General features: G+C 38.7%; 1 protein-coding gene across 7 annotated transcripts in view; it reads left to right on the forward strand.

Moving 5' to 3' along the window:
- Positions 1-27,604, forward strand: part of PDE4D (phosphodiesterase 4D) — a 945,814-nt gene that overhangs the window by 632,590 nt on the left and 285,620 nt on the right. The window contains exon 1 of one of the 7 annotated variants that reach the window (XM_070743325.1): positions 14,397-14,521. The exons of the other annotated variants lie outside the window; for them this stretch is intronic. Coding sequence (XP_070599426.1) covers positions 14,397-14,521 — 125 coding nt within the window. Of the gene's footprint in view, positions 1-14,396; positions 14,522-27,604 lie in introns of those variants that run through there. 7 annotated transcript variants of the gene reach the window in all.

The raw sequence follows: 27,604 nt of genomic DNA on the forward strand, positions 1-27,604 counted from the left end.
CGCAAGTCAATTGTTAGCCTGTCCATCTCGCCGCATTCATAATTTTTGCTAATTATTTTGCTTTCTGGTGTGTTTGTGTGTGTCCCAAATCTTTCCAAAATTGGGCAAAAGTGATCCTACCCGCTGTGGTGATATGAAGTATGAGATATTTAATGCTCTTAGTACAGTAGCTTTTTGATATCCATGCCTACAACAGTAATTCATAGAATATTAAATTGAAAAAGTTTCTTATTAAAGATTAATTCTGGAATTAAGCTTATGGTTTCTCTAATGGAACAAAAACTGCCTAAACAACAAAAAGCAGATAATGTAGACATATCACAAAAGCATATGAGAAGCAAGGTACCTGCTGATTAAGTCTGATGCTTGAACAATTTTTCTTTACAATAAAAGTCAAAGGTATCTGAAGTGTACTTACAGGAATGAAAGGGATTTTAGTTACTCATGATTAGCTAGCACTGTTGATTACAATGGGACTTCTCCCACAGTGTGATTATATCTGGATCCAAATGGAGTGAGGTGTGAATTAATGTTACACTTCAGAATAACATCACCTCAAGAGCCATAGAAACACAATGGAGTTGTGAAAAGCCGTAGAAGGATCTTTCAAACTGGGAAAATGTCAGATGTAAGTCCGTGTCATTAGGTATAAATGAATTGGATTATGATGAAGCCAAAAAAAAAAAATCTGTAATGGTTTGTGAGAATGACTGGGAGACGAGAGGCAAAGGAGCTGCAGCTTTGAATAGCAACTTGGACTTATATACTGCTTCATAGTGATTTACAGCCCTCTCTTAGTGTTTTTCAGAATCAGCATATTGTCCCCAACTACAGTGGTACCTCTGCCTAAGAAAGCCTCTACTTACGAACTTTTCTAGATAAGAACCGGGTATTCAAGATTTTTTTTGCCTGTTCTGAAGAACCATTTTCCACTTACAAACCTGAGCCTCCGAAACTGTAACTGGAAAAGGCAGGGAGAAGCCTCCATGGGGCCTCTCTAGGAATGTTCTGGGAGGAAACAGGGCCGGAAAAGGTGGGGAGAAGCCTCCATGGGGCCTCTCTAGGAATGTCCTGGGAGGAAACAGGGCTGGAAAAGGTGGGGAGAAGCCTCTGTGGGGCCTCTCTAGGAATGTCCTGGGAGGAAACAGGGCCGGAAAAGGTAGGGAGAAGCCTCCTTGGGGCCTCTCTTGGAATCTCCTGGGAGGAAACAGGACTGGAAAAGGTGGGGAGAAGCCTCTGTGGGGCCTCTCTAGGAATGTCCTGGGAGGAAATAGGGCCTCCACCCTCCCTGTGTGTTCTGTCTGGGTCACTCCAGAAGCCAATACCAACCCAAAAAGAGAAGCCAGACACACTGGTAAAAGGCAAAGGCAGTTTTATAAAATTCAAGAAAATCACAGGTAACAGAAAATGTCCTTACAAACAGGAAAATGCTGTATCTTCAGATATATCCACGAAGGCAAAAGTCCATGCAGCAATACAGAATTCTTGCTGCCAAGCCGAGGCTGTAGATAGCAGACCTACACCTCCCACGGGTCTTCCAAAGCTGCTGGGCCACAAGCCAGGAACAGAGACGCCGAGAAACAAGACAGGATAACGCCACTCCAAACTGATAACACTCCACATGGCTTCAAGGGCTTGCCTGCCTTTTAAACCCTGCTAAGGAGGACCACACCCAAACCCAGCTCTTCCTAATTCAGTGCTGATAATACTTCTTTAATTGCTCCTTTCTTTGATCTGACTGTCTCTGTGGCATGTCAATGACGGCTTGAGCTTCATCACCTAATGACTCCAAACTACTGGCTGGGGAGAGCCCCCCCCCCCGGGCTCTCATGCTGTTCTCCTTCATCCCATTCCTGATTTTCCTCTCCCCCGTCCGACTGTTCAGCCCCCTCCTCTTCGCTGTCATCCTCCTCCGGGCATGGAGCCAGCAGAGACACAGCCAGTCCCTGAGCAGCCTCAGGCTGAACCACAACACTGTGGTTTTTCCAAGCGCACACATTATTTGCTTTTACATTGATTCCTATGGGAAAAATAGCTTCTTACAAACTTTTCTACTTAAGAATCTGGTCACGGAACAAATTATGTTCGTATAAGTAGAAGTACCACTGTATCTGTGTCTTCATTTTACCAACCTCGGAAGGATGGAGGACTGAGTCAACCTTGAGATGGTCAGGACTAAACTTCTGGCAGTTGGCAGAATTAGCCTGCAATGCTGCATTCTAACCAATTAGCCACCAATGCTCTGAAGAGCTGACACCAATTTTGGTGAAGACTGAAATATCTGTTGTCTCACTGTGGCCTAGGATATGGCTCTCCCTCCTCTTGTCTCCCAAGATTATTTCCATAGACCATTACATAAACTGATATAATTTCATATACATTTGTGAAAAGAAGAGTTTATATGTAGACAAACCTTCAGTTTTCAGAAATCCATGAAAATGACAGAGCAATATAAAAAGGCAGAGTAGCTGATCAGAGTTGCTGATCAGAGTTATTGATATGGATAAATGAAATTACTAAATTCAGGCCATCATTTGGAGAGCTGAACTAAATAGAATTATGTAATAAATTAAGTTGTCAAGATAAGAACCAGTAATTCCAAAGTTCAAAGAACATTTTCAGATGTCTGGCAAAACTGTCAAGAGATTGACCAAATATCCCTTAACTCAGAAACTTGCAGGAAAGAAAAAATGAAACCCTAGAATTTAAACTCAGGAGCCAAAAGTGGGCTTTGATTCTGAAAGGTGACTCAGCCTTCCACCCTTCCAAGGTCGGTAAAAAGACCACCCAGATTGTTGGGAACAATATGCTGACTCTGTAAAACTGTTTAAAGAGGGCTATAAAACACTGTAAGCTTAAATACTATTGCTATTGCACTAAAGCTACATCACTTGCATGCATACAATGTTACACGGCTCCTAGAAAATAATGATGCTTACATTGTAATGCCATGACATTACTTACATCTGCTCTCCCCTCCCACCATTCATGCTCTTTGTGCCCCAGTGTTTGGAGGGCTGAACTAAATAGTTGTATCACATGAAATATGACAGCACATATTTAATTAATTTAAAATAATTAAAGGAAAATTAAACCAAGTTTATCTCAACGGTGCATATCAAGAGGCAAAGTGGACGTTCTTATTTTTTTCTTTTGAAGATGTTTTGCTTCGACTCTGTTCTGTCGGACTCTCTGGTAGAATCCTCCCAAAAATTCACAGGTACAAATTTCAGACACACACACACGTTTGAAAATGCAAAACAATGTTCTTTATAATGAAAATTCACTTAAACCAAGCCCTCTTTTGTTATAGCAAAGAGCGCTCGTTTCCAAACAAACTGGTAATTTGTACAAGTCCCTTATTAGTTCTGTGATACTTAGCTTGAAGCTGTGAGGTAATTCACAGCCCTGGTTTAGTTTCAAAGCGAGGAAAAATCAGCACACAAAAGGTCAAAGTCTTTAAAGCAGTCACGAAACACAACGATCAGATAATCCTCCACAATGGCCAAACCCACAGGCTGCTATTTATATTTACCACAGCCCCACCCAACCACAGGTGGTCTCATTTTCTTTGATAATAATCTCTCAGTTGTTGCTGCCTATGCATCGCTCTCCGCATGCGTGGCTGTATCATTAACTCTTGTTCTGAATCCAAGGAGGAGCTAGATAATTTATCTCCTTCTGAGCTGTCTGCCACACTCTCCTCCTCCCTGTCACTCATGTCTTCTTGGTCAGAGGAGCCTTCATTAGCAGATTCCACCGGGGGCAAAACAGGCCTGCAACATGTGGATGTCTCCCCCACATCCACAGTCCTTGGGGCAGGAGCTGGGCCAGAGCTAACCACAACAGACTCCATGATGAGAAAAATATTATGTCCTCAAAAGAAAAAACAAGAAAATCCAGTTGCTGCCTGAAAAAGCACCATTGATTGGGACAACTATGACCTGGATGACTAAGAATCGCCACATAGAAACATAGAAACATAGAAAACTGACGGCAGAAAAAGACCTCTTGGTCCATCTAGTCTGCCCTTTTACTATTTCCTGTATTTTATCTTAGGATGGATATATGTTTATCCCAGGCATGTTTAAATTCAGTTACTGTGGATTTCCCAACCACGTCTGCTGGAAGTTTGTTCCAAGGATCTACTACTCTTTCAGTAAAATAATATTTTCTCATGTTGCCTTTGATCTTTCCCCCAACTAACTTCAGATTGTGTCCCCTTGTTCTTGTGTTCACTTTCCTGTTAAAAACACTTCCCTCCTGAACCCTATTTAACCCTTTAACATATTTAAATGTTTCGATCATGTCCCCCCTTTTCCTTCTGTCTTCCAGACTATACAGATTGAGTTCATTCAGTCTTTCCTGATACGTTTTATACTTAAGACCTTCCACCATTCTTGTAGCCCGTCTTTGGACCCGTTCAATTTTGTCAATATCTTTTTGTAGGTGAGGTCTCCAGAACTGAACACAGTACTCCAAATGTGGTCTCACCAGCGCTCTATATAAGGGGATCACAATCTCCCTCTTCCTGCTTGTTATACCCCTAGCTATGCAGCCAAGCATCCTACTTGCCTTTCCTACCGCCCGACCACACTGTTCACCCATTTTGAGACTGTCAGAAATCACTACCCCTAAATCCTTCTCTTCTGAAGTTTTTGCTAACACAGAACTGCCAATGCAATACTCAGATTTAGGATTCCTTTTCCCCAAGTGCATTATTTTACATTTGGAAACATTAAACTGCAGTTTCCATTGCTTTGACCATTTATCTAGTAACGCTAAATCATTTACCATATTACAGACCCCTCCAGGAATATCAACCCTATTGCACACTTTAGAGTCATCGGCAAATAGGCAAACCTTCCCTACCAAACCTTCCCCTATGTCACTCACAAACATATTAAAAAGAATAGGACCCAGAACAGACCCTTGTGGCACACCGCTTGTAACCTGACTCTGCTCAGAATACTCACCATTAACAATAACTCTCTGATGTCTATGCTTCAGCCAGCTTGAAATCCACCGAACTATCCACGGATTAAGTCCAATCTTCACTCATTTATCTATCAGCTCTTTATGTGGAACCGTATCAAAGGCTTTGCTGAAGTCCAGATAGGCAATATCCACGGCACCACCTTGATCCAACACCTTTGTGACATAGTCAAAGAACTCAATGAGATTAGTCTGACACGATTTGCCTTCAGTAAAGCCATGCTGATTTGGGTCCAATAAGTTATTGTTTTTTAGATGCTGATTTATCCTCTTTTTGAGTAGAGTCTCCATCATTTTAACTACAACTGATGTCAAGCTAACTGGCCTGTAGTTACCAGCTTCTTCTCTACTGCCCTTCTTGTGGATAGGCACAACACTGGCCATTCTCCAATCCTCAGGAACATCTCCTGTTAACAGGGATTTGTTAAACAAATCAGTCAGGGGGGTAGCAATGATAGATCTGAGTTCTTTAAGAACTCTGGGGTGGATGCCATCTGGACCCATTGCCTTATTTATCTTTAATCTTTCAAGTTCTTCTAAGACATCGGCTTCTAAGATCACTGGAGCTGAATCCGTACAGCTGGAAGCAATGCTACATCCCTCTATAGTATTATTATTATTTTGTAAGGTGTCTTTTGAGAAAACTGAACAGAAGTAGCTATTGAAATGGTCAGCGATCTCCTTATTCCCATCAATGTATGTATTATTCCCGGTACTAAGCTTTGTGATGCTGCAGTTTTTCTTCTTCCTATCACTAATATATCTGAAGAAGGTTTTATCCCCCTTCTTTACAGATTTTGCTATTTCTTCCTCTTTTGAGGCTTTAGCAGCATATATTATCTATTTCGCCTCCTTCTGTCTCATTTTATACACCTCTCTATCAGCTATACTTCCAGACTCTTTATACCTCCTATAGGCAGCCTTTTTTTCATTGACTATAGCCCTTACATCATTGCTAAACCATAGCGGTTTCTTCTTCCTTTTACCTTTAGTTACTTGCTTTACATAAAGTCTTGTGGCTTTTAAGATGGCCTTTTTTAATACAGTCCACTGGGTGCTTGCTCCTGCCATTTTATCCCTCCCCTTTAATTCATTATTTAAATATTCCCCCATTGCATTAAAATTTGTTTTTCTGAAATCCAATACTTTGGTTGCAGTATAGGATTGCTCACCATCAGTTTTTACATCAAACCACAAACATAGATGGTCACTGCAACCTAAATTTTCTCCCACCTTGACCTCTGAAACACGATTCCCATTGGTAAAAACTAAATCTAGAATATTCTCCCCTCTAGTTGGTGTCTTAACTAGCTGTGCCATAGCTGCTCCTGTAAAGGCCTCTACTATATTCTTACTTTTGCATGTAAGGGCACTGGGGATATTCCAGTCAACATCAGGCATGTTGAAATCACCCATAACCACAATATCTCCCTTTACTGCCATTAGGGTAATCTCATCCACCATCTTGTTGTCATGTTCCTCAGATTGCCCTGGAGGCCTATAGATCACCCCAATTCTAATGACAGAACCGTCTTTATTTTGCATGCAAATCCAGAGGGTCTCCAGATCTTTACATGTATTTTGAATTAGTATTGTTTTTAGACTTTCTTTAACATAAATGGCTACTCCACCTCCCCTTCTCTCTATTCTATCCTTCCTATACAGTGTATATCCTGGTATGGATATTTCCCATTCATTAGTAAATCAAGTTTGATTCACCCAATTCTTTCTTTCACTCCCACATATCATAAAGCAGCCACAGATGCCCCTTGGCTGGGGGAAAAACCTAAGGCATCCATGATATAGGACCAATTGAACCAATGGTGAAATGTTTCCAGTTCGCTCGTGCCTGTGAGTCATCAGAGAAGGGAGCGCAAGGCTCCGCCCCTGATGGCGCCATTTGGATTATTTTACCCTCTGGGCATGCACAGAACATTTTGTGCATGCACAGAGGGTAAAAGAACCCAAATGGCGGCATCCGGGCAGGTAGGCAGAGCCTCACGCTCCTTTCGCGACCATCGGAAGCGTTTTACCCCTGAATTAAACAGCTCTGCTTATATGAGTCCCAAAATATTTTTAAAAAACCATTTACACAGAGGTAGTAAAGGAAATGACAGGCAAATAAACTGATATAGCTTTAAGTTGTTCGAAATAGCTTCCTTATTGGAAGTCCCAACAGTATCTTCAGAGTTATAACCATCCTTTCCATTTGATTTAGGGCTGTTGGAAGATGCGGAGTTTAAAATCTCTGATCACATTTTCCATCACAAAGAGTCCAGTATCCTATTGCTTCTCAGGCTTAACAGTGCTTTGCTAACTGAATCGGAACATCAGCTCATAAACCAGCTAAGCAGGAATATGGAACCTCACTTCAGTTTCCCCCCCCCCCCCTGTAGCAGAGATTTTAAGTTTGCATGTACATATATGAGAAAATACAATTGCAAGTAGAATTCATGCTAAATTTCTCTCCTCCTACACCCCCCCCAGTTTGGGAACTGATAATCTTTAAAGCTTAAATTCAATATAATATTTGGGGTTTATAGTAAGACTGATTATTTATAATTAATTATTATAATTACAATTCAAGACAGGCAACTTTTAAAAAAGTTTTTATTTTAAAAAAAATAAGTTTAATTTTTTTTTATAATAAAACAACAAACAAAACACAAAATATAAAAACTATGATGTTATTTTCGGATACAAACTTGTATCACTATGATATTACCTGTGATTAACTTTCACTATAGTTCCTGTCACTTCCTGAACCTGGTTGTTTCTTGCAGACCTTTCCATACCCATTTAGGTAACATCAGCAGTATTACTGGGTTTGTTCCACTGGACTCATGCATGTCACCTAAATAGCTGCAAGAAAACAGCCAAGCCCAGAGTGGATCAAGAACCCCACAGCTCAAACCTGAGCTATGAATATTCTTGTCTATTGGTACTTCCACTACCAGGATTTTACAAGCCTGAAACTCCTTATAAACACTGAGCCAAACTAAAAGAAAACAATGCAGATAGACATTTCATATTGTCATATTTATACTGCTCAAAAAAATAAAGGGAACACTCAAAGAACACATCCTAGATCTGAATGAATGAAATACAGTGATACCTTGTCTTACAAACTTGATTGGTTCCAGAACGAGGTTCTTAAGGTGAAAAGTTTGTAAGATGAAACAATGTAGGAATCAATGAAAAAGCGATTAATGCATGCAAGCCCAAAACTCACAAGCTGAAGCACCCGTTTTTGCGCTGCTGGGATTCCCCTGAGGCTCCCCTCCATGGGAAACCCCGCCTCCGGACTTCCGCGTTTTTGCGATGCTGCAGGGGAATCCCAGCAGGGGGATTCCGTTGCCAGCGAAGCACCAGTTTTTGCGCTGCTGGATTCCCCTGCTGAGATTCCCCTGCAGTATCACAAAAAACACGGAAGTCCGGAGGTGGGGTTTCCCATGGAGGGGAGCCTCAGGGAAATCCCAGCAGTGCAAAAACGGGCACTTTGCTGGCAACGGAAGTCCAGAGGTGGGGCATCCCAGCGGCGGCGGTGGGTTTGTAAGGTGAAAATAGTTTGTAAGAAGAGGCAAAAAAAAATCTTAAATCCCGGGTTTGTATCTCGAAAAGTTTGTATGACGAGGCGTTTGTAAGATGCGGTATTACTGTATTCTCATTGAATACGTTGTTTTGTACAAAGTTGAATGTGCACCACAGCATGTGAAATGGATTCTTGATCAGTGTTGCTTCCCAAGTGGACAGTTTGATTTCACAGAAGTTTGATTTACTTGGAGTTATATTGTGTTGTTTAAGTGTTCCCTTTATTTTTTTGAGCAGTGTTTATTTTGGGCAGGGTACTTGGGATTTATTGAGCGTTATTATACAATATCTGAACAGTTTTAATAATGCTGTTCTCAAAGAGAGAGAGGGGGGGGAGAGGGATAGAGGGAGATTAATAATGTCTCCAAATAGACACAACAGTGTAAAATGTACGCAATGAAAGTAAGAACTGGTAAATTGTAACAAATCTGCATGTTTGTTAATTTTTTACACTTGGAAAAAAGATGACACCTTCAATCTTTAAAATCACCACACCCTACCTTTTTACCCTGGAGAAAGTAAATCAAACACACGATTGTGGTTTGAGATAAAGGCAGTAAATTGAAATTTACACTGCTCCTGTTGACTATAAAAATACCTGCAGCTGCTACAGGCACCTACAGTTAATAACTACAAGTCTTTCCAAATGCTATCAGTGCTTGTGAACTCAATCTTTCCATTGGCCTATTGAAGCAGTTATGGCACTATTAATAATTACAGCTGCCCAGAGGCTCCTTATCATATACAGCAGAGATGAGCCACACCTTGATTGTTGAGGACATTCTTAACAAATTCAGAAGGAATGTAAAACCAGGAGTTTTATCTGTCAGTTAGATGCAGTACGCCTAAACCAATCACTACATTTTTTAAAAACAACATATTTTTCCCGTTTTGTCATTCTGTCCTATATTGATTTTTGTATGTGTGTGCTTTTGAATATGTTTCAATTCCTGAAGACTACATGGGCATGTTCCTGTAATTTTCTACACAATGTTTTTGTAAATATTTCTCTTTCCTTCTTGCTGGCACCAAGAGATGGACTAGCACATACTTACCCTATGTTCTTGTGTACAAGGTGGGATTAGAACTCCTGAGTTATTGTGAAAAGATGCTAGCAAAATGGTGAGGGGCGGTTATCTAAAAAGATTGTTTCAGTTAGTGTGTAGGTCACAAAACATGGGATAGTGACATGAAATCCATAATTACACATAAGAGCAGGAGTGAGATTTTGGATTTTTAGAGGATGGTATTTTGTGACGAAGTTGCTTTGTTAGGTTTAGGTTCACAATATAATGTAATGTGCATCTTGCTTAAAGATCTATAGCAGTAATGGCGAACCTTTTTTCCTCGAGTACCGAAAAAGCGTAGGCGTATGTTATCACACATTTGCAAGTTCCCATAATTCATTCCCATAAATCTTCCCAAGGCCTATACTGTTTATGTATGGTATGTTGTGTGAATGTTTTTAAATTATGGGTTTTTAGCTTTCTAATTATTGAATTTGTATTTTACACTGTTTTTCTGTTGCTGTTGTGAGCCGCCCCGAGTCTGCGGAGAGGGGCAGCATACAAATTTAATTAATAAATAAATGTGTTGGGAGGGCGAAAACAGCTTCCCCCACCGCTTGGAGGCCCTCTGGAGGCCAGAAACGGCCTGTTTTCCAACTTCTGGTGGGCCCAGAAGGCTCATGTTTCACCCTCCCCAGGCTCCAAAAGCTTCCCTAGAGCTGGGGGAATGTAAAACGCCCTCCAACCCACCCACCCTGCAGAGACTCCCTGGATGCAAAAAACACCCTCCCAGAGCATCTGTGCGAGCCAAAAATCAGCTGACCAGCACACACATGTACATTGGAACTGAGCTAGGGCAACAACTCAAGTGCCAGCAGATATGGCTCTGCGTGCCACCTGTGGCACCCGTGCCATAGGTTTGCCATCACTGATCTATAGAATAACAAAGTTGGAAGAGGCATTGGAGGTCTTCTAGTCCAATCCCTGGCACAAGCAGCAGACTCTAGTCTATACAATTTTACACAAGCGGCGATCCAGTGAATCAGGAGGGGCCTTGGGGAAACTATAAAAATTAATCGGGGACCTGGTATGATAAGATCAGTCACCCACTACCAATACAGAACCTTACTTAAATATTCCAATGTAAATCAGAGGCTTTGTTCTTTTAACTTCCTAACTGGGTATTTTGTTCTTAATTTGCTATTAAATAACTTATTAAAGCCTTTCACGTTGCAAGTACATTTAGATTATGAAATCTCTAAATTTTATAATTGAAGCAGTCACGTTTTTCAAACCTTGTCATTTTTCAAATTACAATTTTCAAAAGCAACTGAAGCTGGTTTTCTAAGATCAGGCGAGGTACCAATATCAATACCAAACTCAAACTCAATCCAGACAAGACGGAGTGGCTGTGGGTGTTGCCTCCCAAGGACAATTCCATCTGTCCGTCCATTACCCTGGGGGGGAACTACTGACCCCCTCAGAGAGGGTGCGCAACTTGGGCGTCCTCCTCGACCCACAGCTGACATTGGAACATCATCTTTCGGCTGTGGCGAGGAGGGCGTTTGCCCAGGTTCGCCTGGTGCACCAGTTGCGGCCCTATTTGGACAGGGAGTCATTGCTCACAGTCACTCATGCCCTTATCACCTCAAGGTTCGATTACTGCAACGCTCTCTACATGGGGCTACCTTTGAAAAGTGTTCGGAAACTTCAGATCGTGCAGAACGCAGCCGCGAGAGCTATCGTGGGGCTTCCTAGATTCGCCCACGTTTCTACAACACTCCGTGGCTTGCATTGGCTGCCGATCAGTTTCCGGTCACAATTCAAAGTGTTGGTCATGACCTTTAAAGCCCTACATGGCATTGGACCAGAATACCTCCGGAACCGCCTACTACCGCATGAATCCCAGCGGCCGATAAGGTCCCACAGAGTTGGCCTTCTCCGGGTCCCGTCGACTAAACAATGTCGTCTGGCGGGCCCCAGGGGAAGAGCCTTCTCTGTGGCGGCCCCAGCCCTCTGGAATCAACTCCCCCTGGAGATTAGAACTGCTCCCACCCTCCTCGTCTTCCGTAAACTGCTTAAGACCCATCTATACCGCCAGGCATGGGGGATTTGAGACACCTTTCCCCCAAGCTTATTATAATTTATGTTTGGTATGTATGTGCTGTTTGGTTTTTAATTGATAGGGTTTTTTAGTTTTTTTTCTTAATATTAGATTTGTGCCTGTACAATATTGTTTTATCGCTTGTTGTGAGCCGCCCCGAGTCTTCGGAGAGGGGCGGCATACAAATCTAATAAATTATTATTATTATTATTAATATCACGCTATAAAACCTTAGTAAGACCACACCTAGATTAAAAAAAACAAAAAAAGATGTTGAAACTCTAGAAAAAGTGCAGAGAAGAGCATCAAAAATGATTAGGGGACTGGAGACTAAAACAGATGAAGAATGTTCCAATATTTGAGGAACTGTCACAGAGAGGAGAGGATCAAACTATTTTCCAAAGTACCTGAAGGCCAGACAAGGAATAACAGATGGGAACTAATCAAGGAGAGATTCAACTTAGAAATACAGAGAAATTTTCTGACAGAACAATCAACATCTTGCCTTTAGAAGTTATGGGAGCTTCATCACTGGAAACTTTCAAGAAGTGAACGGCAGCCATCTGTCAGAAATAATATCGCCAAAAAATCTTCTAGAGTTGTTAACCTGATCCTACGCAGCTTTCGCTCAGGACCCGGATTGTGGGGGCAATAGCCTAGCTCTGTTAAAAAAGTGCTATTGCTAACGTTGTAAGCCGCCCTGAGTCTAAGGAGAAGGACGGCATAGAAATTGAATAAATAAATAAATAAATAATAATAATAAATCTCACTCTACTCACAAGAGCCTACAAAACTTTTGCCAGACCCATCCTAGACTATTGCTCATCTGTCTGGAACCCATACCACATCTCAGATATCAGCACCCTTGAAAATGTCCAAAGATATTTCACCAGAAGAGCCCTTCACTCCTCCACTCGAAACAGAATACCCTACAAAAATAGACTAACAATCCTGGGCCTAGAAAGCCTAGAACTACGACGCCTAAAACACAATTTGAGTATTGCCCACAAGATCATATGCTGCAATGTCCTACCAGTCAATGACTATTTCAGCTTCAACCGCAACAACACAAGAACACGCAACAGATTCAAACTTAATACGAACCGCGCCAAACTTGACTGTAAAAAATATGATTTCAACAATCGAGTTATCGAAGCGTGGAACTCATTACCGGACTCAATTGTATCAACCCCTAAACCCCAACACTTCTCCCTTAGACTCTCCACGATTGACCTCTCCAGATTTCTAAGAGGCCAGTAAGGGGCGTACATAAGTGCACTGGTGGTGCCTTTCGTCCCCTGTCCAATTGTCTTTCCTTTCTCTCACCTATCTTATATATTATCTTCCTTTCTTATATCCTCTCCTCTAAGTTCACTTTCACCCTCTTTTATATTATCACATGTCTATTTTTCTTCCTATGTATCTGTGTATTAGACAAATGAATAAATAAATAAACAAACAAACAAACAAATAAATAATGGTATAGGGTCTCCTGCTTATTTTCAAGATGCTTGAAAATTTCTTTCAAATTTCTGTTTTTGAGCTTTGGCTATTGGTTGAGAGTATGGGTTCTGGTGGTTGGGTTTTTGTTTTTGTTTTCTTGTTTCACAACTTTTTGTCATTCTGAAGTCTACATGTTCCCAATCAGAAAAAAGTCCTTTAGGAAGCCTGAAAGAGTAGAAGGACAAAATAATGTGGAGAAATAATGATAAAAGTCAATAATAACATCTCTCTTCTCTCCTCCCTATCTTTCTCTCACATACACTTCTGCCACTTCTTTGTGAAATAAATTATTCTCTTCTACCACCCTGCCCCATTTCTTTTTCATTGAAATAAATGTTAAAAAGAAATTATATTATACTAAACAGAATTAGATCAGGTAGGGAAAAATGCAGATTTTTTATCTAAGTTTAGATGAAATACTTCTACACTAAATCCTACAAGTTATCTACAACATTTGTTTTGCTCATATATAATATGCATTTAACAGGGAGTATAGTTGTCTGATCCTAGTTTTTGACATCCTAGCACAATGTGTATGTGGGAAAGAAAAATATATAACTCTACAAATGCTAGATAGATATATAAAGCAACTCCAGTAATGCTTAATTTTTAATGTTGGCCGTTATTTTCATATGCACATGAAACTAGTCGGAGTTAGCAAATGCTTTGTTAAAGTACTTGCAAAGGAGAGAAAAAAACCAGGAATATGAATAAGCAAGCTCTCTTTCATTAGGACTAGCGTCATCTGCGTATAAATAGTCCATCTCGGCCACCAATTGCTGCACTGTAATTGCAGGGAGTGAGTTTTTAGAGACTGGATTTGCAGCTGATCAAACTGTGCTCAGTGGCTGGTTGGGGGGGGGGAGTGGAGCTAAACTCCTCCAGAGCTTTCCATTTTATTTGTTCCAGTATTTGACTGCAAATCTGACTCTGAATGTAAGTGGCTGTAAGTGGCTGTTGATGCTTCAGGGTGAATAGAGCAGCTAAAAAGATCGGGACTTTTTTTTTTAACTTCTTTGGAGTAGCAAAGTGCAGAAGTATACCTGAGCTGTACCTTGGAACTGAATCTCTATGCCCAGCAGTTGTGTTTGGGTTTTTTTTACAGCCTTCCTAGGAATGTTCCCTTTCATTTGTTAGCTTTCTGAATTTACAGTACATATATACAGTATCTATAAAACAGCTGCTACCTGGATAAAATGAGTTTGCCGTCCAGCTGTGAACACCTAACTCTGGAAAAGGTGGCTAGATTTCGAAGTGCCTTCATTCATGGATCACCCTATGCTATTAACAAGCCTATTGATATTAAGCAGCAAAGAAAACGGTAAATTTGGACTTTTTTTCTTGTTTAAACAATAATTTAAAATTGGCAGTAAGATAACAGAGATTTGTCCTTTTCCCTAAGGTGCTTATAATATACAACTGTTGTAAGTACCTTTTAATAGAACAGAGGGATATTTTAAATATTATATTAAGTCTGCAATTCAAAATGGAAGAAACTCTCAGAAATCTATCCATAAATATAAATTTCACATTTTTCGACTCAGTTTTGAAAGTCTAGACCATACCTTTATTTAAAAGGAATTGACATTGTTTTAGTATGTGATATATAGTGCTTTTGATCTGCGTACCCCAAATCTCACATGTTTGTATAACAACATTATTATTTTCATTTCATATCATCTGAATAGATGCTTGTTTTATGAGCTCAGAAATATCAGTTATATTTCACACCTCTTCCCTTTTGGTGGTTGCTGCTTTGTTTGCTTCAACGATAAAGTTTCATAAAAAGCCTATCATTTCATTAATTGGAAATTGTTTATTTTTATGCTACCTGGGAGTTTATCATTGCAGATTTATTTTCATTCTATTTCTAGGTGTAAAATGTTGATATATATATCTATCAACATTATATATTGTAGTGCTTATTTAAGTAGGAATCCCCATAATGTTTACTCTTTTTATGCCAGAAGAAAATGTGAATCTTTTTATTGCCATAATTTTACAAACTGTTTCTATCATAATGTTAGTCCAGTTGGTTGAGAGGTGCTGGATAGCTATACTAACTCTTCGTTTCAACTTGTCATGGGTATTTTCCTGTAAATTGTGAACCGTTATGGGAATGGAAACTGCAGTTTAATGTTTCCAAATGTAAAATAATGCACTTGGGGAAAAGGAATCCTCAATCTGAGCATTGCATTGGCAGTTCTGTGTTAGCAAAAACTTCAGAAGAGAAGGATTTAGGGGTAGTGATTTCTGACAGTCTCAAAATGGGTGAGCAGTGTGGTCGGGCGGTAGGAAAAGCAAGTAGGATGCTTGGCTACATAAATAGAGGTATAACAAGCAGGAAGAGGTAGATTGTGATCCCCTTATATAGAGCGCTGGTGAGACCACATTTGGAGTGCTGTGTTCAGTTCTGGAGACCTCACCTACAAAAAGATATTGACAAAATTGAACGGGTCCAAAGACGGGCTACAAGAATGGTGGAAGGTCTTAAGTATAAAACGTATCAGGAAAGACTTAATGAACTCAATCTGTATAGTCTGGAGGACAGAAGGAAAAGGGGGGACATGATCGAAACATTTAAATATGTTAAAGGGTTAAATAAGGTTCAGGAGGGAAGTGTTTTTATTAGGAAAGTGAACACAAGAACAAGGGGACACAATCTGAAGTTAGTTGGGGGAAAGATCAAAGGCAACATGAGAAAATATTATTTTACTGAAAGAGTAGTAGATCTTTGGAACAAACTTCCAGCAGACGTGGTTGGTAAATCCACATTAACTGAATTTAAACATGCCTGGGATAAACATATATCCAGTGTAAGATAAAATACAGGAAATAGTATAAGGGCAGACTAGATGGACCATGAGGTCTTTTTCTGCCGTCAGTCTTCTATGTTTCTATGTTTCTATGTTATTTGTTCTTCTGTAATAAGCTTCAAATATCACAACAGGTATCTAGGACATGTGGCATTTCTCCTTTTGTTTTCGCGTATGTGAAATCATTGCATGATTGACATTGCTTATGAAGCAAAACAGCATGAGCTGTGCCCCATCAAAGAGACGTATTTGCTGATTTGGAAGTCCTCATCTTTGCAATAATTTCTGAACTTTATTTTGATCCCTTCCTAACTAACAAGACAGTTAAGTATGGACAAGGCATCTTTTGAGGACATTGAATGTTGACTGAACATTTTGTGAGAATAGAAAGGAAGGAAGGGAGATGTCATGGCATGGACTCTTGTAGAGAAAAAGGAAGGTTGACTTGGATCTTAATTTTTCAATAGCAGGTCAACTGCCACAATGTTTGGCATCTTTAAGGCTACAAATCTGTCTTCAAAAGCAATAAGTTCCATGCTGAAAAACATGTGTGTTTTTCCTGCTTATCATTTGTCTTTCAAGTTGGTGATGGGGAACTGTTATCAAAAAAATCTTTTTTAGAAGAACTGAATTTCAGTTATTTTTTTATGATGTTCTTCTTCTTTACTAATTATTTAGTGACCAAGAGATGTGTTTTTCACTGCATAAACCATTTTCTAGTGGCCTGCGATCTTCCTAGAATTCCATCCCTCATTTATGCCCTAAATTAAATCATAATGAATAAACTCTGGATTTTTTTTCTCAGAATAGATGAAAGATACATTGTGGAAAATTGTAACTATCAGCTTCTGCTACCTACAATAATGAAAACAGAAAGAAAAATAATTTGAATCAATGTTTGAACACATTGGAAAATAAAGGTAGAACAAGAAAACACTCTTTGTGATGGAAGAAAATTATTGAGATTTTGGCCTAACATGAAGAAATATACATAAACAGCTTTGCAAAGTGAGCTCTATGAAATATTTCATTATTGTATGTTTTACTTACACTGAAAACCTTATGCCTTTTTTTTTAATGCAACCACACTAAGGCGCTGCATGTCATTAAATATGTTTAAAGTTTCTTGAAGTTCTATTAGAGACCCAAGTTGGTTTTAGTGGTTATGGAACCAAATGGAAAACTGGGAGACCATGAGGTCTACTTTGCCCTTGACCCAAAACTAAGTAGGTTTTCAAATGGCAGTCCAATCTCTTCTTGAAAGTCTCAAGTGATGAAGCTCTCAGAACTTCTGAAGGCAAGCTGTTCCATTGGTTGATTGTTCCCACTGTCAGAAAATTTATCCACATTTCCAGGATATCTCCTTGTTCAGTTTCCATCCATCATTCCTTGTCTGGCCTTCAGGTACTTTGGAAAATAGCTTGACCCCTTCCTCAAATATTGGGAAATTGCTATCATGTCTCCCATGGTCCTTCTCTTCACTAGACTAGTCATGTCCAGTTCCTGTAACCATTCTTCATGTGTTTTAGTCTCCAGCCCCTAATCATTCTGGTTGCTCTTCTATACACTTTTTCTAGAGTCTCAACATATTTTTTATAGAGTGGTGACAAAACTGGCTACAGTAATCAAAGGTATGGTCTTACTATGGCTTTATAGAGTGGTATTAGTACCTCACTTGATCTTGATTATATTTGTCTGTTAATGCATTTTAGGGTTGCATTGGCTTTTTTGGCTGTTACCATTGGCTCATATTTAGCTGGTTGTCCACTAAAACTCCAAAATCCCTCTCACAGTTACTGCTATGAAGCCTGGTTTCATCCAGGTGATATGTGTACTTTTGTTTTTTTCTTGCCTAAGTATAGTACTTTAGTTTCCTCTACATTGAATTTCATTTTGTTAGATAGGGCCCAGTGTTTAAGTCTGTCAAAATCCATCTTGAGCCTATCTTCTAGGGTGTTATTCTTGCCAGTTTAGCATCATCTGCAAATTTGGTATGTCCCCCTTCTATTCCCTCATCTAAATCATTTATGAAGATATTGAAGAGCACTGGGCCTAAGACGGTACCCCACTGCTTACTTCTCTCCATGTAGACTTAAAACCATTAAGGATTACTCGTTGAGTATGGTTTGTCAACCAGTTATGAATCCATTTGGTGATTTTATCTATCTTCCCTTTTTCTAGCTTACTAAGAAGTAGGTTGTAGACTACTTTGTCGATACCTTGCTGAACTCTATATTATGTCCACAGTATTTCGCTGGTCTATTAATTTAGTTACCCTATTAAAGAATGAAATAAGATTGAAGAATGAAATAAGATAGGTGACCTTGGGCTCCGAAGAGGGAGTTTTTCTGTCTCAGGAAGAACTCCCTCTTGCCTTAGGAATAAGGCAGGTACAAACCTCTTGCAAAGATCTTCATGCAGATTTTGTCCAGATTATCACCAAAGTGAAGACTGACTTGAAGCATAGTTCCCTCTAAGCTGAGTAGTGAGCAATCGCTCACTTAAAAATCATCATCAACTCAGAGTTTTCCAAACCTGCCCAGAAGCCGAGAGGGAAAGAGTGAGAGGGAAGGAGAGAGAGAGGAAGAGAGAGAAACAGATAGAAAAAAGAGAGGAAGGAAAAGAGAAAGAAAAAGAATGGGAGTAAGGAAGAGAGAAAGAAAATCAAAATCTAGTTTGAAACTAGCTCAACTATTTAAGTGGCATTTTGATATTGATAGAGTTGCCCTATTATGAGCTCACTGTTATAGACACACAGTACAGTATTTTATTTTGAAATTATCTGAGGCAAAACAGTGTGGGTTTTGTTTGTTTGTTTGTTTATTTGTTTATTTATTTATTCCCGCAAAAAATTAGAGGGAACACTGACTTGAAGGCACAAAATAAACACAAAATATTTCCTTTAAAAACATTCATTTTATCCCTAACCCCTTTCCTGATTATTCCTACCACCAGTTTTGCTTATTCAAGAAATGTGCAACATTGTATGTGATTCTGTTGTGACAGTGCAGTTTCACGTTAAGATGAGTCAAGGTGAGACTTGGGTTTAAGATCTTCATGTTAAGCATTATTTGTCCAAATTATTTTTATAAAGAATCCATGGGTTTCTGCTTCCATTTTAAATTAAACAAATTTACTTGATTTATCTGAAATGCGATCTGTGGTAAATTATGGAAACAAGCAAAAATCATAAATGTGATCTCATGTTAATAATGTGGGGTTTTTTGCACATGTGCTACTCAATTGTAAACTATACTTCTCAGTAAGACCTCAGTATTTACAGCCCCTACTTGACAAAATCATACACTGGGACTGTAATAAACAATTATCATATTTTCTTCAGGGTACAAATATATATGTAGTTTCTAGAACCGCTAAGTTTATAGTCAGGGCTGTTCAGATGAGAATACATTTTATAGAACATATTGGGGTGGCATGCAAAGGAGATGAACTCACTTAAGAATATTTTATATCAGTATCTTAGATTTGTTTAATATAATCCTTTACACAAGTTATATTTTCATGTTTTACTACTCAATTTTAGCATATTATACTGTATTTTAACTTATTATTTATTCAAATTCCCTCTATTTTAGCCAATTTTATTGTATTTTAACCAGTCACAGTTTTATGACAACCGATGTGGTCCTTTTCCTCGCTTTGATATGGTCGATTGACTAATCAAATAAAGTTGATATTGATTGGTAAATCAGTGTTTTTACAGAGGTTGTGGATCTTTTGTTTTCATCATCCCAACATTTGCCATAATGGTTGAATGGAAAGGATTTGGAGATGCAAATAATTCTTTAGGAGCTCTACTTTTTTCCCTCTCACTCATCTTGCTAATCCCTAGTTAGTATCACATAATTTATCCAGGTTAAAACAAGTAGTCACAGAAGTATAGTTGGAATGAAAATAACCTCTAGCTAAAGTATGGTCAAAATTATTCGCTACTCTGATTCGGTATTGTTTTTCAGGCCCTTCCAGAGAGAATTCAGATCTCAAAAATTGCAGATAATTCCTTTGATAAAGATTGAGGGGAAACCAAACATGTGAACGAATTGGATACGATTATTTTGTTGAAGAGTAAAAAGTATTGTGAAGATGGCAGAGGGAGAGGAAGTTACCTGGGTTAAAATGAATGGTTAAATGTATGACAGTCATGATTAAAAATGGTAAGGGAAGCCAGTACAGTAGTCCCTCGCTATACCGCGCTTCACCTACTGCGGCTTCACTTCATTGCGGGTTTTCAAAAAATATTAATGAGAAAAATCATTCGTGAATCTTCGCTGGTTCGCGGGTTTCTGAGGAAGTCGATTGGCAGATTTAAACAGCCTGCGGAACTCGATCGGCAGGTTTTTCAAAAAATATATATTTAAAATTGTAAATACTGTATTTAAATACTGTATCTAAAATAAATACTGTGTGGGAAGGGTTTATAAACACTTAAAACAATGAAAACTTACCAATTACAATATAAATACTTAAATAAGTACTATCAGTCGATAAATTCCCCATCGCGGATTTCACCTATCGCGGCCGGGTCTGGAACGTAACACCAGCGATAGGTGAGGTCTTACTGTACTAAGGAAATAAAGAACTGGAGGAATAGCCAAAGTGAATTAGAAGTTTGAACAAATTAGAGTTTAAAACAGTAGATCGTCCACTCAAAGCAGTAAGGATGGCATTGCACATTTGGTGTGTATTTTATGGTTTGGCTCCTATTCGTTTCTGCTTGGCTCTCCAATTGCCAGTTAAGTAGGAACTGGCTGCTTGCCTTGCAAACCCATCATTTCAGGATTATTTATTTTGTAGCAATACTCATGTTAAGATGTAATAAAATGCAATTGAGAATAACTTTCACTCAAGTTCTGTTCAAATTGCTCATTTGGTTATGTTCCATTATTGCCACAGCTGTCACTACTATCACCACCACCACTACTACCACAACAGCAACTACTGCTACAGATTACTATAAATTTCTATGTTATTTCATATACTGTATAACTTATTTTCCTTCTGTCCAATGATGATTGATTCTTTGAGACTGCTGGAACAAGTCCCTGCTGTTTTCTTGGCAAGGTGTTTCACAAGTGGTTTTATTATTATTATTATTATTATTATTATTATTATTATTATTATTATTATTTTTTATTGGATTTGTATGCCGCCCCTCTCCGCAGACTCGGGGCAGCTAACAACAGCAGTAAAACAGTACAACAAAATCCAATACTAAAAAACAGTTAAAAACCCATTATATAAAAACCAATCATACATACAAACATACCATACATAAATTGTGAAGGCCTAGGGGGAAAGTGTATCTTAGTTCCCCCATGCCTGGCGGCAGAGGTGGGTTTTAAGCAGCTTACGAAAGGCAAGGAGGGTGGGGGCAATTCTAATCTCTGGGGGGAGTTGGTTCCAGAGGGTCGGGGCCACCACAGAGAAGGCTCTTCCTCTGGGTTCCGCCAAGCGACATTGTTTGGTTGACGGGACCCGGAGAAGACCCACTCTGTGGGACCTAACTGGTCGCTGGGATTTGTGCAGCAGAAGGCGGTTTGTCATTGTCTCCTTCCTAGGGTAGAGAGAAAGTGACTAACCAGGTTAACCCTGCTGGCTTTGAGCCTAAGTCAGGACTAGAATTCACAGGCTCCTAGTTTCTAACACAATGCCTTAGCCATTACACCAAGTTGGCTGTCATATGACTACTAGTATTTGTTCTCTTTGTGTCCCACATTATCCTCATAAGTTTAAGAATCAGACAGAACACTCTCAATTTTATCTTCATAAGTACAGCCCTGCAAAGTAGCTTTTGTAGACATATCTACAATTATTTTTGTCATATGTCAAAGTTGTTCTATTTTATGATGCGGTGTGATATAGAGCTCTCTCTCTCTCTCTCTCTCTCTCTCTCTCTCTCTCTCTCTCTGTGTGTGTATATGTGATTGTGTGTATTTTCAGTATGTATAATTTATATTCCCATTCAAAAATAATGCATTGGAGCTTTCTACTTTTAGAACTTTTCTTCCATGACCTCAATGTTCTATTTACCTAAAGCCCACTCAGACTTCTATTGGAAGCTATTTACTTTTCTTCTATAAACTAAAGCATCTCAGGGAATATTGTCAGATCTAATAGAGAACTTTAGAAAGAAAGATAGCAAGCCAAACTCATTGGGGGAAAGTTTATTTGTTTATACAATTGAGGTGATAGCCATGGCTTTGATTATACCAATTCCTAAATTGGTAAGCCATGTACTTATACCTTGATGACCTCTTTTTGGTTACTGTCCATTAACATCATTTTGGAACTATATCTGGCCCAGAATTAAGCAGTGTGGATATCATAATTCAGCTTTTAATGCATCTATCTATCTATCTATCTATCTATCTATCTATCTATCTATCTATCTATCTATCTATCTATCTATCTATCTCGACTTCTATGCAGCCCAATCCCGAAGGACTCTACTTGGTTTTTTTTAAAAAAACCTCTTAAATTGAGTACTTGACCAGGATTGTATGTGAGGTATATGACAGTATGAATTATGTGAATTATTAACCTTGGTGCTGTATTTGTTTAGGTGTTTTTATAAAGGGTGAATGCGTTTATTGATATTTTACCAGACTATTTATTTGGGTCATATAAATCTAAAGAAAGAAATGCTGGAGCCAGGGGTAGCAATGGGATGCCCTATAATGTCAGTTTTGAAATAGCAATAGAGAAGTTTGAACAGCATTTTTTTTCCATTTCATTAATAGAGCTATGCACATTTTGAAAATGAATCAATCTGCTTTAAAACTTATGGATGTGTTTATCTAGTATTAATTAAAACTAGCCCCACATCTTTCGGGCTTTTGTATGAAATTGAGGGTCCTATTAACTTTAGTTGACTCCTTAAAGCACCAACATCTTTTTCAGAGATTAGGTAGACAGACAAACAGATACGCAGATAGGTAGGTAGGTGGGTGGATAGATAGATATGTAGATAGATAATTATGATTTTTTTTTGCAAATGACGAAAACAAACTTAGATAAGTGGGCCAAACTCCAACTTTCATTTTTGGGTAAAATCGCAGTGATAAAAATGAATGTGCTTCCTAAGATCCTTTTTCTTTATCAAACAATACCAATAAAACTACCCAGGAAATTTTTTGATTCGTTAAAGAAACTGACACACCAATTTATTTGGAGCAAAAAAAAAGCCAGATTAAAATACAAACACCTACAAGACCATAAGAATAGAGGAGGGATGGAAGTTCCGGATTGGAAACTATATTACAGAGCCGCATCATTGAATTGGATAAGAGAATGGATCACCCTCAGGGATAAAAGAATATTAGCCTTGGAAGGTTATAACCTTGAATTCGGATGGCACTCATACTTAATTGGGAAAAAGGGCAAGTTACTCACACATTTTAAACAACACTTCATGAGAAAAAGTCTAATAGAAATGTGGCAAACAGTGCCAAAATCTCAATATTTGCAGACACCAAGATGGCTCTCACCAAACGAGGCCATAACATACCCCAAAACAATGATCCTAAAAAATAAGATAACATATGATCAATTATTAAATCAAAATAACACACTAATCTCTAAATCAGATCTGCAGGATAAAGGGATTAAAATGGATTGGATCCAATACTACCAAATTAGATCTAAATATAAAGAGGACAAAGAAAGGCAAGGATTCCAAAAAATTGGCACATTCGATAAAATTCTACTGGGCTCAGATGAGAAACAAATTTCTAAAATATACAAATATTTGCTCTACCAAGAACTTGCCGAGGAGGAAGTAAAAGGTAACATGATAGCCTGGGGGCAAAACTTCGGTTATACGATAAATTTACCAGAATGGGAAAAAATTTGGGCAATTAACTACAAAATAACACTTTCAATCCCATACAAGGAGAATATCTACAAGATGTTTTACAGATGGCATCTCCCCCCAGCCCGTCTGTCTAAAATGTACCCTAAACTCTCCCCCATCTGCTGGAAGTGCCGGGAAAAACCAGGCACCTACTATCACATGTGGTGGACATGTCCATCAGTTAAGCAATTTTGGGGGAAAATTAGAAATATGATTGAAGGAATTATAAGGAAGGAAATAAATATAAGACCAGAACTCTTTTTACTGGGAATATTCAGGCAACATTTCACAAAGTACGACAGACATATAATATTGCACATTACAACAGCGGCCAGAATCACGTATGCTCAATGCTGGAAGGAGGAACTCACACCCACAATCTACAATGTGATAACTAAAGTGTACCAGGTACTTGAAATGACAAAACTGACTTATGAACTGCAAGACAAGGACATGGAAGACTTCCATAAAAGCTGGGACAGGTGGTATATTTGCAAAAAACAAATTAGAATAAAAATTTAACTAATTAAAGTAAAACTAAAAAAAAAATAATTAGGAACCCCAATATCAAATTTAGAAGTAACAAACTCAAATACTATTTATATACATTAATATACCCTCGCGCCATTATACCATTGAAACAAGAAGGATATACGATTGATAAAATGATATGAAAATCATGGAAATGTATTTATGTAACCGATGTATAACAAAGCAGTAAAAGGAAGATTTTCCTTTGTAGATCAGACATAAGCTGCACACAAAATTCACTACTCCTAGAGTAGTTCCAAGTGTAAATAACGATATCAAATATGTAATACATAAAGCAGAGTGCTTTATTTTCTCTCTTTTATCTTTTTTCACACTTATTTCTTTTTCTACTCACCTTTCCCTTTTTTCTTTACTTAACTCTCTGTGTATATACTGTTGTATTGTATGTATTGTTGTTTGTTATGTAATTTTAATGTAAATACTTAATAAAACTTTTTTCTAAAAAAAAAGATATGTAGATAGGTAGGTAGGTAGGTAGATTGATACGTAGGTAGATAGGTATGTATATATGTAGGTAGGTAGGTAGGTAGATAGATAGGTAGGTAGGTAGGTAGATTGATACGTAGGTAGATAGGTATGTATATAGGTAGGTAGGTAGGTAGGTAGGTAGGTAGGTAGATAGATAGATAGATAGATAGATAGATAGATAGATAGATAGATAGAAAGAAAGAAAGATAGATAGATAGATAGATAGATAGATAGATAGATAGATAGATAGATAGATAGATGAAACTTGATGTTTTCATATTTGCATGAAACCTAAAGTACTTCTTTCAAATCATATTCAAATAACCTTAATGCACAATACCTTTGGCAAAAAAGACCTTGGCTATATTCTGAATAATTTCATGCCTGTGGTAAGCTCATCCTCATATTCAGTTGGTATCTATGGAAATGAATAAAGAGTAATAGCCTATTGGCGGGAATTGGGATCCAGACTATGATGCAGTTATTTGCTGTGCTTTTAGTGTCACTATAAATAGAAGGAAATAATAATGGGGACCAACATATGTCTGACAACTGCTAGGATGGTTTTGAAGAGCACATCTTGTTCTGTGAAATAAATGCATTAATTGTTCTTTAGAAACTGATCAGGAAAAACAGTGGGCCTCCAACTTCTTAAACTTATCAATAACAAAAGGAAAAGGCTGCTGCTTGGCGGGGGAGAGAAACTGTTACACGTGTACCCATATGTACACAATGTATAAGTTTGTGCAATGCTTTTCCCACATACGAAACAAATGAGTTTAAGGGTGTTAAAATTGGGAAAGTGAATCTAACATTAAAAAATTACAACTTTGTAAAAGTAAGCTGTGATAGAACCATACAATGGTATCAAATAAACCAGTTTCGTTAGAACTAAACAAACCCCAATAAAATTAAAAACTGTATGAAAATAAAGCAATACAGTTTTAAACATTTTAATGGGAAGGATGGACATATTTACTTTTGCATAATTCCTGGATTTCTTTTTTTTTAAAGATAGCCAGTCTCATCGTTCTTCTCTAAACTGCAAGGGAAGAATAGCGTTTTTCCTTGCTTAAAACTGTTGCCTTTCAACTCCCCTTACAATTCTGCAGCTTGCAAAACATTGGCAGGTCCTAAACCACTTTGGACATTCTCTCTTCCAACACTGAAGTTATAGTTGCAGTTTTCTCTTTTCTTTTCAATCCTCTGCTTTTAAATAAATCCTTTCTGGTTCTTCAAAGTCTTTCTTCCTTACTCCTCTGTTATAAATCCCTACTCTCCAAGGCTTTGTATAGGTGCCAGTTTAATCGAGATACTCATTACTCCTCCTTTGAAATGCAAACATGGTATGTGTGTTTTAATAAAAAGAACACACATGCTTTGTACAGGGTTCTGGAAAGATCTGTTTGCATCCAACTTATTTTTGCTTCTGGCAAGCCTAGTAGGCCAGCTTTAAAAGAACTTGGGGGAAAGAAAATTGACCCTCCATTCTTCTTCTTATAACCCTATCATGGGACATGACCCATACTTTAAGAAGTGTTTGTTTGTTTGTTTGTTCATTCATTCATTCATTTTTTATGCCGCCTTTCTCCTTAGATTCAGAGCGGCTTACAACATGTTAGCAATAGCACTTTTTAACAAAGCCAGCATACTGCCCCCACAATCCAGGTCCTCATTTTACCCACCTCGGAAGGATGGAAGGATGAGTCAACATTGAGCCGGGGATGAGATTTGAACTGCTGAACTACAGATCTACAGTCAGCTTCAGTGGCCTGCAGTATAGCACTCTACCTGCTGTGCCATCGCAGCTCTTTACTGTTCCTTAAGCTTCAGGACAAACCACCTAGAACAGTGATGGCAAACCTTTGTTTCCTTGGGTGCCAAAAGAGTGTACGTGTGTGCTATCGCACATGGGTGAGTGCACAGACCCCTAATTCAATGCCTGGGGAGGATGAAAACAGCTTCGCCCACCCCTCTGGAGGACCCCTGGAGGCTAAAAATGATCTGTTTCCCAACTTCTGGTGGGCTTAGTAGGCTCATGTTTCGCCTTCCCCAGGCTCCAAAGGCTTCTCTGGAGCCAGCAGAGAATAAAAACACCCTCCCCCATCCAACCGGAGGCTCTCTGGAAGCCAAAAACACCCTCCCAGAGCCTCTGTGCAAGCCAAAAATCAGCTGGCTGGAACACACCTGCATGTTGGAGCTGAAAAGGGGCAACGGCTCGCGTGCCAGCAGCTATGGCTCCGCATGCCACCTATAGCACCCGTGCCATAAGTTCACCATCACTGTCTGCGAACAACTTGTATTGAATCCTCAAGACATCTATCTGCCTATCTAGTTCAGTACTTATTTGTGCTATGCTGAAAAAGAAAACCTTGCTATTTTCTCAATCATTCTCAGGCACCTTACGGGAGAAAAATATTTCTCTCTCTCTCTCTCTCTCTCTTTCTCTCTCTCTGTATGTATGTGTGTGCGTGTGTATGTGTTTCAAAAACATTAATAACCCACTTTTCTAACTATCTCCAGGTGAGCAGTGAACCTCATTTGTCTGCTGTTCAAATTCTTACAGACATGCTTCATTATGGCTCCTGCTGCTTCTCATTCTTACTCCTCTACTTTCTTCTTTAGAGCAGATTTAAATTGACACCCTCTTCAGATACACGATATTTATTTATTTATTATTTATTTATTAATTAGA

The sequence above is a fragment of the Erythrolamprus reginae genome, chromosome 2 (genome assembly GCF_031021105.1).
Source record: "Erythrolamprus reginae isolate rEryReg1 chromosome 2, rEryReg1.hap1, whole genome shotgun sequence".
NCBI classification, from domain to species: domain Eukaryota; kingdom Metazoa; phylum Chordata; class Lepidosauria; order Squamata; family Dipsadidae; genus Erythrolamprus; species Erythrolamprus reginae.